Source organism: Monodelphis domestica, chromosome 3 (genome assembly GCF_027887165.1).
Source record: "Monodelphis domestica isolate mMonDom1 chromosome 3, mMonDom1.pri, whole genome shotgun sequence".
Taxonomy (NCBI): Eukaryota; Metazoa; Chordata; class Mammalia; order Didelphimorphia; family Didelphidae; genus Monodelphis; species Monodelphis domestica.
This window is the reverse complement of record NC_077229.1, coordinates 53,056,483-53,076,350: the sequence shown is the minus strand read 5'-3', so window position 1 is coordinate 53,076,350 and position 19,868 is coordinate 53,056,483. Positions and strand designations below refer to the sequence as shown.

The 19,868-nt window shown below is 37.5% G+C and overlaps 1 protein-coding gene across 2 annotated transcripts in view; it reads right to left on the bottom strand.

Annotated features, from left to right (window-relative positions):
* GLT1D1 (glycosyltransferase 1 domain containing 1) overlaps nt 1-19,868 on the bottom strand; it is a 126,639-nt gene that overhangs the window by 57,205 nt on the left and 49,566 nt on the right. The window contains exons 6-8 of one of the 2 annotated variants that reach the window (XM_056821910.1): nt 19,594-19,650; nt 9,660-9,755; nt 5,339-5,388 (exon numbers count right to left, since the gene is read on the bottom strand). In XM_056821910.1, the coding sequence (XP_056677888.1) occupies nt 5,339-5,388; nt 9,660-9,755; nt 19,594-19,650 (203 nt within the window). The remainder of the gene's footprint in view (nt 1-5,338; nt 5,389-9,659; nt 9,756-19,593; nt 19,651-19,868) is intronic. The other variant, XM_056821911.1, reaches the window with a different exon arrangement.

Below are 19,868 nucleotides of genomic sequence, written 5' to 3'. Positions count from 1 at the left end.
ACTCAAAGCTACCTTTGTCATATGAAAAAAAAATGCTCTAAATCACACTGGATTAGAGAAATGTAGGTTAAAAAATTATAAGATACCACCTCACACTTATCAGATTGGCTAATATCAGAGAAAAGGAAAATTACAAATGTTGGAGGACATGTAGGAAAATTGAGATACTAATGCCCTGTTAGTAGAATTGTGCTCAAACTATTCTGGAGAGCAATTTGGAACCACGCACAAAGGGCTATAAAATTGTACATATGCTTTGATCCATCAATAACACTACTAGGTCTGTATCCCAAAAAGATTTTAAAAAAGAGTAGAGGGAAAGATCTAGTTGTACAAAAATATGTATAGATGCTTTTTTTGGGGTAACAAAGGATTTGAAATTCAGGGGATGCCCATTGATTGGGGAATGGCTGAACAAGTTGTAATATATAGTTCTAATGAAATACGATTGTACTATAAGAAATGAGGAGGATTTCAGTAAGACCTTGAAAGACTTATATGAACTGATGAAGATAAAGTGAGCAGAACCAGGAGAACATTATACACAGAAACAGCAATAGTATATGATGGATAACTGTGAATGATTTAGCTATTCTCAGCAATACAATTAGTCAAGGCAATCCCAAAGCACTCATGATGAAAGATGCCAATTACTTCTGGAGAAAGAACTGATGTGGTTTAAATACAGATCAAAACAGACCACTTTTAACTTTATTTTCTTTATGGGTTTTTAAAAATGTGTCTTCTTCTACAACATAATGACTACATAAATATGTTTCATATAAGAGCACATGCATAACCAAGATTAAATTGCTTATTGTCTCAGAGAGGGAGCTGGGAAGAAAAGGAGGGAGAGAATCTGGAACTCAAAATGGTAGAAAAATGAATGCTATATCTAGTTAGGGCTGGCAAATTTGTTTATAATCTCACAGAATGGATTTAAATTATAAAAAAATAAAGAAACATATGTTTATCTACCAAGCTAGATATTCAATGATTAGCTATGAAACAGGAAGATGACTAATGGAAGTGATGAGAAATTCACTGGAGGCAACACAAAAAAATAGCCAGCAAGCAAACTTCACTCATTGATAATATCTCTCTACATACAAAATGGTCAAGTACAAATATCAAGATGAAAAACAGATCCTAATTTTAGGAGACAAATTTCATCTGAAAATTATTGATGAAATCACTACTGGAATAGGGCTACAGAATAATACATTTTCTTTTTAAAAATCAGTAATATCGGGAGGCATTGAGGTAGTTCAGTGGATAGAAAGCCAGGACTGGAGAGGGAAGATCCTAGGTTCAAATCCAGCATGAGACACTTCCTCACTATGCAACTTTAGGCAAGTCACTTAACCTCCACTGCCTGGCCCTTACTGTTATTTTGCCTTGGAATCAATTATATTACTGATTCTAAGATGGAAGATAAGAGCCTTAAAATGAACAAATAAATAAATAAATAATGGGATATGCAGAAAGGAGGAAAAGTAGCATAATATATTAAGTATTCAGGTAACAGTAGTAAGTATTTGCTGGGTGCTAAGTACCATATTTAAATATCTATAGAAAAAAATATCTACCATCTAGTATATGGCATATAAAATAAGTACACATTGAATACACAAAATATATTATCTATCTGCATATCAAATATATGAATATGGAGAAAGTTTGTACAAAGGCTAAGTACAAAATAAAAATCAAGGAATCGGGGAGGAAAGGCACAAATAGTTGAGGCAAGAGGTAGATGGTCAAAGAAAGTTCTGTGTTTAAGTGGTGATTGGAAAGAAGAAAGAAATTAAATTTCAGGCATTATTCAGAAATTATCAGATCACTGGCATGAAGATAGGAGGAAGAGAGAAAGGGCCAGTTTGTTTGGATTAGAAAACACAGGAGAGAGGAAGTAATGCATAATGAAACTGGGAAGATAGATTGGGTCCACGTTGTGAAGTCTTTTCAAAGGCCAACTGAGGAGTTGAAATTTTATCCTCAGGCAATCAATAACAACTGGGGTTTAGTGAGTAAAGAACAGGAATGTTTGGATCTGAGCTTTAAGAAAATCATTATGGCAGCTGTGGGACAAGATGGATTCAAGACTTGAAGCAAGTAGACAATTAGTACATCGAGTGAGGGATGATGAGGGATGGAACTGGGGGAGATGGGAATGCCTTTGACTGGAGAGAGACAATCAGATATGAGAAAGATCATGGACAGAAAAAGGGACTGGTGGAATCCGGCATCTAAGAGATGCACAAATCTGTGAAATACACAGTCTTCTCTGCAAGTTCCAATTCTACCTGAATAAACAAATCATCTAAATCTTCAACGTAGTACCTAAAGGAATATGTGTAGTCTCCAGATATAACCTATTGCCTTTCTATGAACTACTTCTTGCTCCCTTTCAAGTCAGATTAGTTTTATTTCTTGTATGAGCGTTTCCTTGTCTTTGGGTCTTAACCTCCCAAGTAGGTCCCACTGGAGTAGCAACTATTAGTCTACCCAGCACCCAGGGAAGTGTTCCGAGATAATGAGCAGATAGATGTTTGTTTATCACTGTTCCTTATTTCCCAACATCCTAACTGGGAAGAGAAAATGATTTGTTCTAGATCAACAAAACATTGCTAATGCAGAGAACATTTCTTCCTCCTGAACAACAATAACAAGCATTGTTGTTTAATCTGCTGTATCCAAATCTACCCGGTGGTCATTTAAAGTACACTGAATCCAGATCCTAATTAGTGTAGATAATGAATTTCTGAAGGGGTCAGATATATTTGAATTTGCACTATTTCAAATCTAAATAATTTTACCACTTTGGAGGATTTATTATTTGTATTAATTGCAACTTTGCAATAAACGTGAGTTATTATTATTGCAACCTACGAATCTTAAGTCTTATTACATATAGAGGTCCGCTCAGTTCCCTTTAACCACTCAGATTGTATATTGCCTCCTTTAAAACTTCACATTTCTCTCCACCAACCACCTGGCAGTGAGAAACAGAACCTAAGTAGGTGTCAGTGAGCCTGTGTTCATAACATGGTTCTCTGGGTTATTACCTGTGTCCTTAGGTAAATCACTCCATTCTTCTGGGTCTTGGTCTCCTCACTTACTAAATGGGTATGGGGATAGATAGGGTCAGATATGATGATCACTAAGGGCCCTCTATTCCTTTGGTATAGGTCAAACTTTCCTGTGCTTTTTTTGGATCCTTATTTTTTGATATTTACACACTGAGAAGCCGAGAGAGAGAGAAAGAGAGAGACAGACAGAGAGACAGAGACAGAGAGAGTTTTAAGGGATTCATTTCCCCTAATAAAAAAGAAAATGGAAAAAGAAAATGGCATTCTTTCATCTTCTCTTCTAATAAAATCAGCCTGCATTTGGAGTATAAATGAAAGTCACCTGAACATGGCAGCAATACAAACATTATCCAAGTTATCCCAAATTATCCTGGCTCTCCATTTGTGCCAGAAGTGAAATCCTCAGTCTTAGATCATTCTTACTAGAAACTTCATGGAAGATAGCTATGGCATGCTGCTTTTAGAAGTCTTCAAAGTGGTTAAGTCAGTCAGCTAGTATATATATATATCATTGTCATGTGTCAGGCATTGCACTAAGCAATGGGAGGGAAAAAGAAAGGCAAAAGACAATCCCTGTCCTCAAGGAACTCACCATTGAATGGCAGAAACAACACACAAATGGACATACAAGACAAAGTATATAGTATAAACTGAAGAAAACCAACCAAGGGGCTCTGATTTTGGAAGAATGGGAAAGGCTTCTTGCAGAAAAGGGGACATTAGTTGAGAACCGAAGAAAGCCAGGGAAGTGAGGAGAGAGGAATGATGGGAGATAGTACTCTAAGTATGGAGAACTGCCAGTGAAAATATACAAAGAGTAGGCTTGGAGTAAGGAGGTTCTGGGTTCAAATTTGACCTCTGACACTTCCTGCGTGACCCTGGGCAAGTCACTTAACACTCATTGCCTAGCCCTTACCACTCTTCTGCCTTGGAACCAATACATAGTACTGATTCTAAGATGGAAGGTAAGGATTTTTTTTAATTGGAAAAAAAAAAGAATACAAATCTAATAATGGCTAAGATCAACTCTAATTCAACTCGACTGCACTATTATGCACAGAATCCTCCACTAAAGTCCTGCTGCTGAGCCTGGTAACGAAATTAGGAAAGACATCAAGTTCTCAGGTTTTGGCAGTTTCCACCAAGGCAGAAAGGCCTTAGGACAGATTGTACATCATCTGAACATTAGTCTTGCTAAGTTCAAAAAGTCTCACAATTACGTTGGCCTCAAGTGATGATCTTTTTTAGCCAGAGACTCTCAACTTTCCCAAGTTAAAAAGGAATCATAGCCTATGTCAGAGCAGAGAATTTATAGCTCAAATGCATCCAAGGTCCATGATGTACAGGACAAGGTATTGTGATAGATATCAGAACAGACATTTTGCTGCTTCGGTGGATTCATGAATCCATTGGTGTGAATCCTCCTTCCAATGAAACACACAGAAACTCATCACTGCTATCTCATTCCCTGTCCCCTCTGTCCATTAATTCCCATTAATCCTTCATGGCAGTCCATCTAGAGTACTAGGTCTTACTCTAGATTTTCAGACCTTTACATAGATAATTCAGTGGATATAGAGCTGAGCCTAGAGTCAGGAAGACTTGAGTTCAAATATGACCTCAAGGGGCATGTAGGTAGCTCAGTGGATAGAAAGCCTAGAGGAGGAAAATCCTGGGTTGAAATCTGACCTCATTTCCTAGCTATTTCCTAGCTGTGGGACCCTGGGCAAGTCACTTAACCCCTACCTAGCCCTTACAACCCTTCTGCCTTGGAACCAATATTTGGTATCAATTCTAAGACAGATGGTAAGACTTAAAAAGAAAAAACTCAAACACTTACTAGATAATTACTTATTATGTGACTGGACAAGTCACGTAACCCTGTTGGCCTCAGTTTCCTCTTCTGTAAAATGAACTGGAAAAGGAAATGGCCAACCATTCCAGTATCTACTTGAAAAACTCCAAATAGAATCATGAAGATTCAGACACAACTGAACAACAATAGCCCTAAAGACCCTGGTAGGATTGATTACCTGACCTACCAATGTAACCTAAGGACATTTGAGCAGTGGTATCCACTCTGCAGCTGACTTGAATTTAATGCTATATCTATCTCTGAAATAGATAGGGAGATCCTAGTTTCCATTTGTATCCTCAATGTTTAGAACATTGCTTGGCACATAGGAGGTATTTAGAAAATGCTGTTTTCATTCACTCAAATAAAACGTACAACGATATCAACTTACTTCAGGTCCCACGATAACCATGTAAACATTGGGTTCTTCTTGGTGCCATTCTTTAAAGAAAAAAAAAAGAAACTTTAAAAAAATGGTTCTCCATCATATTTAATTGTGCATATGTTAACACAATGTAGTTGGAAAGAAAAAGATCATAGTTTTATGCATAATATCCTCTTTATTGACAGCATCCTTCAATTAAAATTCCAGATGTGAACAATTGTTGCATATCTGTATTTTTGCATCCCCTGTGAGAAGAGAAGGTATTATTTCTAATTGATTCCTTTAGAAGCTCTTAATGTTTTAAATGAAATAATTTGCAACCACTTATTATTTCTATAATTATTAAAGCTGCAGATTAATAAGGAAGCTAAACATAATGCTGTATGTTAGCAGCTCAATTTAGATGTCAAGAGATATTAATTAGTTTTGTCTCAGAGTATCCTTGTGATTTTTTTTAAATTTTCCTTTATCTGTTTTTTCAGTAACCCTTTAAATGAAAGCATTGCTGCCCTTCACAAGTGAGCAAATACTATTGATTTTGAAATTCCCAGGATTAAATGATGGGGCATTTTGTCTCACAGAACCGGAAACTATAAATTGAAGAGATTTTCAGATAACATATCATATGTTCAACAAGAGAATATTAGCTTGCAGCTAATTCTACAAGGGTTTGTCAATATTCAAAAGAATGTGGTTAACCTCATTTCTGAGAGATGTCAAGAATTTCCTATGTGGAGGTTTCTCAGCATCTAGAAAAGGATCATGGGGGGCAGCTGGGTAGCTCAGTGGATTGAGAGCCAGTCCCAGAGATGGGAGGTCCTGGGTTCAAATCTGGCCTCAGACACTTCCCAGATGTGTGAACCTGGGCAAGGTACTTGACCCCCATTGCCTGGCCCTTACCACTCTTCTGTCTTGGAGTCAAATTGACTCCAAGACAGAAGGTAAGGGTTTAAAAAAAAAAAGGATCATAGGGTAGACCAAAAATAGGTCACCGTGAAGAAAGTACCATAAGGCTCTCCTACCATACGGAACACCAATAGTCCTACAAAATACTCACTAATCCTCAGGACTGACTGCCTTATTTACTTTTCCTCAGCATTCCATATCCTTCTATAGTCAATTTTATTATGTAGGGACATGGGTCTAATTTTATATTGAACCATCGATCAATGGGAAAACGAGCATCATGATTAATTTTTTCTTATTTCTACATCCCTAAACATACTGAGTCTGGAAGGTGAAGGAGGTCTGCTTCATATTACTCATTTGATAGGCCTGACATCATTAAACATTTAATACCCAGCAGACTTTAATTATAGAGAAGTCCTTCAGACTCAAATATTCAAGATTCAGGTACACTAGTCTCGACTGGAGGGTGAGAGTCAATCTTTACCTCAGTTCTCTTTTTCTAGAACCCAGACCATGTTTACTCCCTCAGGTCACTCACCAGGACAGTAGGGTCTAACCAACATGGGCATCTTGCCATCTGCGCTGCCTCCACGCTAACCTTCCAGTTTTCCTCCCTTGGTATTCCCCATTGCTCTGGGAATAATTAATATCACAACCACTACTGGAAAGGGGGTAACTACCTATGGTTCCATTTACAATCCTTGTGATTAACTAAACTGAAGCTCTCTTCCTTTCTGACCATCACTTGGTGGGTTGTCATTGGGTTATACCTACCTAGTAGAATGCCAGTTTCTCAAAGAGAGGGGCTTCTAATCTTTTTCTTTTGTATCCCTCTCAGCCAACACTGCACTTGGCACATAGCAAGCACTTAATACTGGCTCCAATCCAAATATTTTAAGATCATTAAACTATATAGTTCATGAAAGATTATTGTCAATATCAAATATCTCCAAGTCAAAGCATTTTGGTCATATGTAAAAATTCCTTTGTTATCTGTTGATTTTGCTAGATACTTGGTGAATGATGGGTTGGTTACTTGATTTTGATTTTGGATATTCACTGTGTACTCTGACAATGCTTCAACGCAGCTTTCAGCTTTATTGCCCAGTGGTTGTTCTTGCTTGCTAAAGATGACTCAAGACACGGACCTAAAGAACATTAACTGGTTAAATGATCATCAGTATTAAAGACAATTGAGCCCCTAATTGAGGCAATATCTCTGACATAATTATAAGAACTGAAAGATCTTGAAAATAAGGAAAAGAGTGAAGAGAAAGTGGGCACTGTGGAAAGTATTAAACCCACTGTATGCAGTGGGTCAGAATAAAATACTGGAGGATTTGTCTGGCCCCAAGGAATCTCTGGAACTTTATTCATATTTCCATCCAAAATGAAGGGGATGAAGGCTGGTAGGTGGCTCAGTGGACTGAAAAGCAGTTCTATAAATGGGAGGTCCTGGGTTCAAATTTGACCTCAGATACACTTCCTAGCTGTGTGTCCCCGGGTGAGTCACTCTACCCCCACTGCCTAGTGTGAATCTTAAAAATACTCAGACTGTACCTTAGAAGATATAGTTAAGCTATTCCCCATTTTTAACAATGGGGGTACTTGATCAGGAATGTATTGAAAACTTTAATGTTACTCTACCCTACTCAGACAGTGCCTTGGGGAAGATAAAGTTGTAAACTCATGATTGAACAATGAAAAGTCCCTAACTCATACCTTATAGTGAAGCCAAACCCTTAAGCAAGATGGTCTATTTTTAGATCTAATACAAAAGGGGGCTAAGTACCTATAAAGGTTAAATTCATCACTAAAACGTCAAGCAACTTACAAAAGGCAAGCCTAACAAAAGAAGTGTGAAGTTTTAATCTAACTAGAGAACATGAGAACAAAAGAAGATAAGAACTAGGAATGGACAGTCCTGGGGAAAAAAGAATCTACTGTGATTGGTTGATGTAAAAATTTAGGGGAGGTGACATAAGAGAAAATTTCTTTAAAAGGAGAGGGATTGAACTCAGTTCAGGAGTTCAAGAGTTCAAGAGTTCAGTGGAGGACTGGAGCTTGCTTCAGAGGATGTTGTGGTGAGTGATAAAGACTGACTCGCTCTCCCTTTGGCTCAGGCCTAGGCCATTTGGCCTAGGCCCTTTCTACTATTTTCTCTTTCTCTCTTTCTCTTTCCCTCTCTCTCCCTCTCTCTCTCTCTCTCTCTTTCCCTTAATTCCTTCATTTGTATTAATTAAAATCTCCATAAAACCCAGCTGACTTGGGTATTTTCATATTTGGGAATTTTCCCATGGTGACCACTTATTTTTTATTTTAAGTCAAGACACTAAAAACTATCCATTACAGTTTGGCCAAAACCTTTACAGAGTTTGGCACTTACAGTTTTTTAACATTCATAGCCTTGGCAACCACATTTTCACGGTTACACTAGGTCTTCTCACTCCTCTACCTTAGAACCAATAGACAATATTGATTCTAAGATGGAAGGTAAGGGTTAAAAAAAAATGAAAAGGGAGACAGTTATACTTTTTAATACAAAAATATAATTGCTTTATAGATCTTCTGCAATACACACATAAGCTCCAATTGTACTGCAGAAACAAGTAATTTTAATTATCCCTTCAAGATATAATAACTATAGGAAATTTATTGAATTATTCATATTTTTGTCATTCAAAAATGAATATTTTAAGACCATTAAACTACAATGTTTATGAAAGATTATTGTCGATATCAAATGCTTTTAAGTCAAGACATTTTTGGTCATATGTAAAAATATCTTTGTTGTTTGTTTATTGATTTCACTATTTTTTCCTATCTGAAATTCATAGAAAACAATCTGAAATACTCCAGCGAGTTGTCCTGGTCTTCAAACATTCCTTCTTCCCCATGGCATACTCATTGTCAATATTTTAGAGAAAACTAAGTTCTCGGACATGAAAAAGGAATAAATAGCCTCCCTTCCTCCACCTCTGGCTGATACATACCCCATGGAGTGCTGCTCTGTGCCAAGGTCACTTCTGATACCACCCATGAAGTGTATAACCAGTGCCAAGTTCATTCTGTGAAAATATATTCAACTCTAAAGGACTTGGTACTTAGGTCAAGGTTTTATCAGAAAGGACTGACCAATGAACTAAAAGAATCAATAGAGAAAGTGTCATCACAAAAAGTTAAGCCCTTCTGAGCAGACCATGTTTCCCCAGAAAAAGCTAGGGCACTCAGTACTCCATGGAGCATGCTTTAACCAAAGGAGACCACAGGACCCAGCAGTTTACCACCTTTACAGGCAGAAGACAGAATGCATTACGCAGAGTGTAAGAGCAGGTAGTATATTGGAAATACCAAGAGTTTATCCAATCAGCCTTCTATAAACAAAAGAATGGAAGGAAGGCTCCTGTAAGAAACCTACCTGAAAAGACATCCACCAAATACAGAGGGTCTTTGACTCGTCTAAGTCCACATATCAAAATAAATATGTGCAAATTATCCGCACTTTGGTTGATTTCTGAAACAAAATATTTGGGACATTTTTATCACAGTGAAAAGAGAGCAACTTTTCTCCCTATAAAATACTTTTAAAACCAAGGCTTAAATGCAAAATGTGATGGGCAGTGGGGAGGTTTAATAGTTTTAGGTCTTTCATTTCTAGGTCAAATTTTCCTGGACTCTACCTCTCTGTTCCAGGTTGGTAACCTGCTTTATATGGTATATAGATTGGTTCCTTCCATGGTGGAGAAGATGGAGTTCAGGGACAGGAGGAAGAGGAAGAGTGGAAACCTGGTCCTGATTCTTTTTTTCAATACATTTTTGTTTACAATTTTTACTTTTCTATCACCCAAATTTTCTCCATATGCCATCCCACTTATCTTTTCCAAGTTTAATAACTTTCACCTTCTGTTTTGGAATAGGTCCAACCTTAGTTCCAAGGTAGAAGAAGCAGTAAGGGCTAGGCAACTGGGATCAAATGATTTACCGAGGATTATACACCTAGGAAGTGTCCAGGCCAAATTTGAACTTAAGACCTCTTGTCTCTGAGTCTGGTTCTCTATCCACTGAGCCACCTAGATGCCCTGTTCTATAATTTCTTAGATTTTCTGAACATTCCTTTAATTTGGCCTGCTTAGAGAGACTGTATTTGTAAAAATAAGGATGACAGGACATGAACAAGATATGAATGATGTGCTTTTTTGATTTAACTTCTAAGTCAGTTACTTGGAACTTCAAATGTATTTTCCCAATGGACAGAGACTGAGTCTATGAGTTCATTGCTAGAGGGAATTCCCCAAGTGAGGAAACCCTACTACCAATGCAGATCTGTACCATTTCACTGCAGAAAAATGCCTTGTTAAACTGAAAGATTAAGTGACTTACCCAAGGTCACAGAGCTAGTATGGAGCAGAAGTGTGACTTGAACTGACCCAGGTTTCCTTGATTTTAGCACCAGCTCTTTTTCCACTATACCATGCTGGCAAGTGTTAAAACAGTGCTAAAAAATACTTGACAGAGGGAGCTAGGTAGTATAATGGATAGAGCACTAGGTCTGAAATTGGGAAGTCCAGGATTTAAATCTTTCTCCAGACACTTCCTAGCCATGTGACCCTGGGAAAGTCACTTAAGCCCGTTTAGCTAGCCCTCGCTTGTCTGTCTTAAAAGTTATTACTAAGACAGAAAGTTAGGGGAGAGGAAGGAAGGAAGGAAGGAAGGAAGGAAGGAAGGAAGGAAGGAAGGAAGGAAGGAAGGAAGGAAGGAAGGAAGGAAGGAAGGAAGGAAGGAAGGAAGGAAGGGAGGGAGGGAGGGAGGCAGGGAGGGAGGGAGGGAGGGAGGGAGGGAGGGAGGGAGGAAGGAAGGAAGGAAGGAAGGAAGGAAGGAAGGAAGGAAGGAAGGAAGGAAGGAAGGAGGGAGGGAGGGAGGGAGCAAGGGAGGGAGGAAGAAAGGAAGGAAGGAAGGAAGGAAGGAAGGAAGGAAGGAAGGAGGGAGGGAGGGAGGGAGGGAGGGAGGGAGGAAGGAAGGAAGGAAGGAAGGAAGGAAGGAAGGAAGGAAGGAAGGAAGGAAGGAAGAACCTACCTCAACAAAAAAAATGGGTCACATTTCAGTTTAAGCTGCCAGGATGTTAGATCCCTTTGTACCCAATAAGTACAAGAATTCCCCTCACCCAGTTGGGACACTGGAAACAGTTACTCCCCTGTTCCACTCTGGAAAGCTGTGGGCTTTGAATGCTGAGATGGGAGCTCCAAGGTAAGGATCAGGGTGGAAGCTAGGAGTAAAGAACTAAACTGGAGGTATGAGAAGGGACTAAAACAGATTCTGAATCTGACTGCTCTGCCTCATTCCTTGGGACATTTTCTATCTTTCCTTCTGAGGGACACAGAGGTTGGTCAATTGCATCACCCAAGTCAGCACTAGCTCCACTTCCTATTCACATATGCATAAATATACAAAAATATAAAACATATGTCTACAAATATGCAATCACATAAAAGATTAAGATGCATAAACTCAAGATGAAAGATTCCATTTCAGATTGGCATTATTGGTATTTTTTAATATAAACTAAATAAAAAATTCAGATTTTTTCAGTTGGGATACTACCCTTCTCCATAACTGGTGTCTAAAATATTTAAGAAAAAGATAATTATAATGACCATTTGGGGGACCCTAAAACCAGGACAGTCTTCTATTATACCTCTGCAAAACATAATTTTCCCTGTGCCCACAATTCACAAAATAAATGTTCTCTTTGCTTTTCAAAATCTTCAGGGTGAATACATCTACTTTGGAATTTAATCAAGGCTATTGTAACTACTCTGACACAAAGCACAAAAGCTAAAAAAATTAATTCATAACCAGCGTTGCTGCTATTTTTTATTCAAATGTGAGACTGAGATGAATTTCTTATAAAAGTCACCTTTTGGGGGGAAAAAAATCCCTGCACTGTTCTCACAGTACACAACTGCTTTACTAAGTATTGATGTTTCAATTGGGACCCTGAATTCTGTCTCTCATAGACTATGTACATTTCCCCATGACTCTGTGTTTGGCTAATATTGCTATAAAAATGGAACCCTAATGATCATTTTAATCAGCTTAAGAGTTAATTATGTGTCATTTGGTTTGGAGACATGAAAAAAAAAACATTTCTCTTCCATCAGTAATAAGGGCAGAAGATAATCCCTAAGGATATAAAAACAGGGAGGAGTCTAAGCATTTGTTGTTTAGTGTGGGGAGATGCTGAAGAATGCTTTTTTACATGGAAGATTTTGAAGAAACATAAATATTTTATATTCTACATTAACAAATTAGAATTAATATATTCAGATAGGTTGCTAAGGGGGGAAAAAACACAAATATTTCCCCTTGCTCAGTCTACCCCCTGTGATAGAGGAAATTCACCCCCGTCAAGGTGATTAATTTCACATACTCTTCAGTCTGGCACTTTCTCTCTAGTGCCAGCCTCTATCACACCCCTTAAATCTCCATAAAGAAAATGAAGTGTGACCCTGGGTAAGTCACTTGATCCCCACTGCCTAGCGCTTAACATTCTTCTGCCTTGGAGCCCATATATAGTATTGATTCAAAGACAGAAGGTAAGGGTTTAAAAAAAAATGAGGTACATACAAGTCAAACCCCCCGCCCCAAAGAAATCACTTATCCTTAATACAGGAAAGAGCTTTTGCAGCATGTACTTTGACCTCAGATATGAGGATAGGGGAGATAATGTCCCTTCCTCAGTGGCAAGACAGGCTTAACTGGTTGGCCCAATCAGGTCCAAATACCCAAGGCTGCTGCTCCCCTGGGAAAGTCTGGCTAGCTGTGTTTATTGATGTGTCCTTGTCCTCTACCCCATCAAAGTCATTGCAAAGCTTCCTGGACTACCTCCGTTCCATAGGGGATTGGCTGAGAGTTGCAATATAAGCCACAGCCCACCTGACACGTCACAGGTCTCTCTGCCCAGGCAGTGGGTCAATTGGTGTATTCTTTATTGGAAGAGAGATTTGAAAGGCTAATGAAACTGAACAGATGAAAAAGGATGAAATTAAAACAAATGCTACACGCTAACTTTTTTCTTTTTTAATTCAAAAGAATGGCAATATAAATAGGAAGGGGGATCCTTCTTTTGAATTAAATTTAACAAACGTGAAGACAATATTTTTGATTCAAGATGGGTAGTCTCATGATACATAAGCAGCATTTTCAGGAAAATCAAGATAGTGGTTGGAAAGTCCTGATTGAGCCACCAAAGCACTTAAGCTTCTCTGACTTTGGCATCAATCTTTACTTGGTTTGCAATTATAGCCTAGAGTCCCTAAGATCCAATCCAGCCCTGAGAAAACTCATTCATGTCATTTCTTTTTATTTAGAAAGTAACTAAAACAGCCTGTACTGAGGGGATGAATAACTTATCTGATCCCTTTTCTCCAATTCATTTCAAACTATAATAAGATATATTTTTCCTAATTGCATTTTTTTCATGTCTCAAAGTTCCAATTCATCACTTATACACCTATAAGTTTCCCTCACGGATTATCATTTACAAGAGAATGGTATTTTTCTCTTCAAGAGTCTGTTGATCCTGGAGAGTTTTATCAGCCTCAAAAGCTAGGCTGGTAGCTCTCAATTAAAAATCTGGCAGTTCAATACATCCTCTTACAATCTGGAGGAAACGGAGGCTAGATCATTTGATTCCTGAGAGATCATCAAACACTGTCATTGTTCCAGGTATTTAAAAAGAAAAAAAAAACCTTACCTTCTGCCTTGGAACCAATACTGGTATTGGTTCCAAGGCAGAAGAGTGGAAAGGGCTAGGCAATGGGGATTAAGTGACTTGTCCAGGGTCACACAGCTAAGAAGTGCTTGAGGCCAGATTTGAACCCAGGATCTCCCGTCTCTGGTCCTGGCTCTCAATCTACTGAGACATCCAGCTGCCCCCATTCCAGGTATTTTTGAAAGGCAAAAGATATTGAACCTTGTGTTATTTTCAACAACTTCTTAGCAATGGATTTGGAATAAAAAGTCCATGTCTAAGGCCTGGATCACCAATATTGGTGGTATAAATATAAGCAAGTCATTCATATAAGCATAGTTTCCTTACCTTCAAAATGTGAACAATGCCACTTCCTAGCTATGTGACCCTAGGCAAGTCCCTTAATCCCCATTGCCTAGCACTTACTGCTCTTTTAACTTGGAACCAATATATACAGTGTTGATTCTAACACAAAAGTTATGGGTATTAAAAAATGTGAATAACGAGATTTGTACTCTCTGGAGAAGAGGACCAGAAACCAGAAGGAAGCTTATACATGGGGCAAAACAAAGGGTAACCATAAAGCATGAGATACATAAGAATTTGTGTAATTATTACGGACTCTCAACAAACCCCTTTGAATTGCAAAGTTCTCCCTTCTTTGAGGCAAGTTTCCACTTGGGTTGCTATAATACTATATAGAGAGAAAGTTAATGATGCAATAGTTATCAATTATGTAATCCAATTAAATGTTTCAATGCTTCTTAACCACAGCCCTTTTGCAGTTCCTCTTTTGTGTAGATTTTGTCCTTCGTATATATATATTTTTTATTTATATATTTATGTATTTGTATTTTATATTTATATTTATTCATTCATATTTTTGTTTATATATTTATTTTTATAAATTTGTATATTTAAAATATTTTATAATATATAATAAAATATTTTCTAATATAGTATATTATAATATGATATATTATAATATATTTATAATATAATATACTAATATAATATTTTATAATATAATAATTATATAATTATAATACACATGATAAATAAATATTACCATAACAATATATATTTAAACTCTTACCTTCTGTCTATTCCAAGGCAGAGGAGTGGTAAGGACTAGGTAATGGGAGTTAAGTAACTTGCCCAGGGTCACACAGTAAAGAAGTGTCTGAGATCAGATTTGAGCCCGAGTCTTCCTGACTCCAAGCCTGATGCTCTATCCACTATGCTACCTAACTGCCCCATTTCTTAAACTTAAAATAGATTTTCTTTAAGATAATAGCAACACATTAAGGTCACCAGCCAAGAGTATAAAATGAATTTCTGAATCACAAAAATTTCAAAAATAAAGCTCGAAGTCCAAGTTTTCAGTGTCTAAGACCAGGTCCATACAAACTTGCTCCAAATGAAGCTACCTGATAGATAGGGAATGACTCAGAAGTTAGTTTCATAAAGAGAAATTTACTGGAGCTGACTTTTCCCCTGGAAGCGATGCTCAGTGTTCTCTCTGGATTTTTGATGCTGTAGATAGCTTGACATACTGTTACAAGGACACTGGAAACTTCATGTACTCCAGGCAAAACACATCATTTTTACTGAGTTTTAAAATGGAGAACTGCTTGGATTCAAGAATATATCCTAAGTGGTGTCACCTTGGAAAATTATAAAAAGGCCACATAAGAACAATTTACCATCTAAAAACAGCCTGTTTTTAAGGGGAAAAAATAAGTGTGCCACAGTGGAAAGTGCCTTGGGTTGAGAGTGAGCTACATTGGATTTGATTCCTATCTCTGTCACTTATATCTGGGTAACTTGGGCTAAGTCACTTATCCCTCTTCTAGATCTCACTTTATTACTCTAAAATAAGATGGCATTGGGGTAGAAGAGCTCTTAAGTTCTAGCTCTTTCTAGCTCTAAATCCATGATCCTATGGAAAAAAAAATTCAAAAAAATAGAGTTTCCAAGGAAGTCAAAGTAGGCAAACTTGAGCCCCTAAAGTGGAAAATCTTAGGAAAGAAAAGATTAACCAGTTCTTCTAAGACTTTTAATAGTTCTACTCATCAAAGAACCACCCCGAATTAATTTTCATCAGGTGTATTTGAAATGCAACAAACAATCAAATTTTAAAAAATAAAAAATAAAAATATAGAACCATGCAAAAAAGAAAATATATTTCATATACTTAAAAAATAAAAATATATACCACACAAGATTTATAAGCATTCCCAAAGGGAAATGTTCTCGGGAACATGAAATTAGTTTAATGTTTATAAATAGATCTTCTGATGAGCACAGCTAGTAAAAGCATCCCATGAGAATTTGTAGCAAGGGCCCCTGACCTGTATTATTGGTTCTTAATTTAATGGTGGTTACTGTGTTCTGCATTGGTAGGTAGGATCCATTTAGCATAGGCAAAGTGATTTAATCCTTAACTAAATATTGAATCTTATATCAATGGCATATACAGGATGTTGTTTAATATATTTATAGACCAATATTTTTGAAAATAATTTTCCTAAGGAAGTAAATAGGAAAACATAAGACAGCTTAAAAGCTGGGAATATCATAAAATTGGAGACAGATGTTTAAAGAACATACAATAAAAACAATGATTCATGGCCAACCACCTACTTTAATTATACTAGGTATCATTCTACTAGGTATTTCTCATCTTTTTTTTTTTAACCCATATCTTCTGTCTTAGAATTGGTACCAGTTGCAAGGCAGAAGAGTGGTAAGGACTGAGCAACCAGGGTTAGATGACTTGGTCACACAGCTACGAAGTATCTAAGGTCAAATTTGAACGCAGGTCCTCTTGTCTCCAGTCCTGGTTCTCTATCCACCGAGTCATGTAATTGCACCATTGTCATCTCCTTCTTCCTTAATTTCCTTGTTGTTACTATTTCCCTAGAATTTGGGGGCTAGATACCTATCTAGAAATGGCCAACTTTCTTGTCATAAGAATTGTTCATTTTGTGGTGGAATTCCATGTGCACTGGAAAGATCTCCAGAAACTGATGCAGAACAAAAGAAGCAGAAGCAGAATATTGTACACAGAGACTGGTACACTGTGGTACAATCGTATGTAATAGACTTTTCTACAATTAGCAATGCAATGATCCAGGACAATTCTGAAGGATTTATGAGAAAAATGCTATCCACATGCAGAGGAAGAACTGTGGGAAGAAAAACATGATTGATCACATGGTTTGAAGGGGATATGATCAATCATGTAGTTTAATATGGATATGATTAAGGTTTTTATGCTAAAGGTTGGATCTGCTGCAAATATGAATAACATGGAAATAGATTTTGAATAATGATACAAATATAATCCAGTGTAACTGCTTGTTAACTCCAAGAGTGGAGAGGAAGGTGGGGAGGAATCATGAATCATGGAAACATGGAAAAATATTCTAAATTTAAAAAAAGAATTGTTCATTTTAAATTTTTAACTATATCCTCCCTTTAAAAAGTATCAACTGAGGGGGTAGCTGGATGGATCAGTGGATTGAGAGCCAAGACTACAGATGGGAGGTCCTGGGTTCAAATCTGACCTCAGTCACTTTTTAGCTATGTGACCCTGGGCAAGTCCCTTGACCCCCATTGCCTACCCCCTACTACTCTTCTGCCTTGGAACCAATACACAGTATTAATTCCAAGATGGAAGGTAAGGGTTTAAAAAAAAAGTATCAACTGAAAATGACTTTCCTAAAGTATGTGGAAAGCTCAACATTCCATGAGCTCAGGAATATTGGAAAACATGGAAGAGACATCCAGGTCATCTTCTCCAGAGTCTGAAACACATCAGTGACTGACAAGAAAAATGAGAAGTCATTTGGTTATAAAAACCACTAGCCAGAAAATCCTTACATTCAATTTCAAACTATTACCAGGCAGGCTCAAATATGAGAGTAATTTAGATAAGTTCCTCTTACCTAGATGTTTTAGAACTGAAATTTCTCTTTTACCTATTTTTAAAATCAAATTTTGGGACAGCTAGTCATCACAGTGAATAGACAGCTAGGTCTAGGGTCCAAAGGACCTGGGTTCTGTTCTCAGACACATCTTAGCTGTATGACCCTGGGCAAGTCACTTAACCCCAACTGTCTAGCCCTAGTTGCTTTTCTTTTTTAAAATTAATACTAACACAGAAGGTATGGGTTGGGGGGGGAGGGTGGAGAAGGGGGAAAAGCAGGTATCAAGTTTTATCCAACATATCACAGAGAAATTAGTTTCTAACAAGTCTTTTTAATACTGAGACTATTTCTTTAATTACTGCATAGTGATACTTTGCGACAATCCACAGGCAGAATTGATGATGAATTATTCTACTTTGGGGAATAGCTAACTTCCAAGGGTGCTGCTATTGTGTTCCAAGATGAAATATCATCACGCTGATCAATTTAAAATGGGCACTTTTAATTAAATTAAATTAATTCAAGATGATCACTTGATCAATCACACATTTCCTCACACTATAAAGAAACTAAATAATGTTGATATTCTGTAATGCTGTGAGCAGAAGCTAATGTAACCCTGACAGATAGATGGAAAATGAAAATTATTTCTAATCACAGGCTCAGAGAATCATAGATATAGAAGTAAAAAGGACCACAGGCCAATCTAGTCCAACCCTTTCATTTTATAAATGAGAAAACAAGAAGCCAGGAGTTGGGAAGTAGCAGGAGCTGGGATCTGAAACCAGGACCTCTAACTCCAGCTCTGTCCACAAATGCTGCAGGAGTTTTCTTAGGGGTGAAACGTGACATTTGCACATAGCATATGATGACGATTTCCTGTAAACAATGTTAAGGTGTTAAATGAGGGCATTTTAAATGGCTGAGGGCCCAGGAACAGAATTTACATTTTAACTGTCACCCTCATTAGACCTTGAGCTTTGCCCAGCTGGTGCTAGTCCTAATCTGTGATCTCTAGAGAGGAAAATTAGGGGGTTAGTATATGGGTAGAGTTTTATAATTAAAATTATATGTTCAAAGTCAAGTTTACTACTATAAACTGTTACCCAACAATGTGAATTTTGCATCTCTAGTAGAACTGTGAGACACATCCAAATAAAATGTCACTGAGGATTATTGGCTATTAAAAAAAAGAAGAAGAAGAAACCTACTTACTTAAGAGGTCTTCTTTTAAAGAATAATGTAAACAGGGGCAGCTAGGTGAATCAGTGGATTGGGAGCCAGGTCTGGAGACAGGAGGTACTGGCCTCAGATACTTCCAAGCTGTGTGGCCCTGGACAAGTCACTTAACTCCCCCACCCCCCCACTGCCTCCCTTCTGCCATGGAAATGATGCTCACTATCAATTCTAAGACAGAAGATAAGGCTTTAAGAAAGTTAAAAAAAAAAAGACTCGATCAGTTTCCTATCTGGCTTTAACCCAGATCCCCCCAGCTCCATGCCTGGGGTGGGGATTCTGTCCCTTAAATAATAATCTCGTAATTTCTCTCATCCCTACAAGAATCGGGTTTCTTTATCACAAACCTTGACAAGAGCTTACAGAGAAGAAACACTGATTTACCCAAAGGGATTCTGATCTAAATCCTACCAAAAAAGTTAATACATTACCTGCACTTTGTAGAAATGTGTTCCAGTTAAAGGTGATATTTGGCATTGTTGAAATTCCTAAGTCCAAAGGAGGGAAAAAAAGACATTTCACTTGAATCAGGTTATCAACATATAATGAAACTTATCTTGTTATGAATTTGAAGTAATGAGAATGGTTCTTATATGACACCTAGGGCATCGAAACACTTCACCGAATTCTCATTAATCCTTGCAACCACATCTGAAGCTGGTGATCTTCTAGATCCCTGATTATGAATTCCCCTTATTGGACCTTA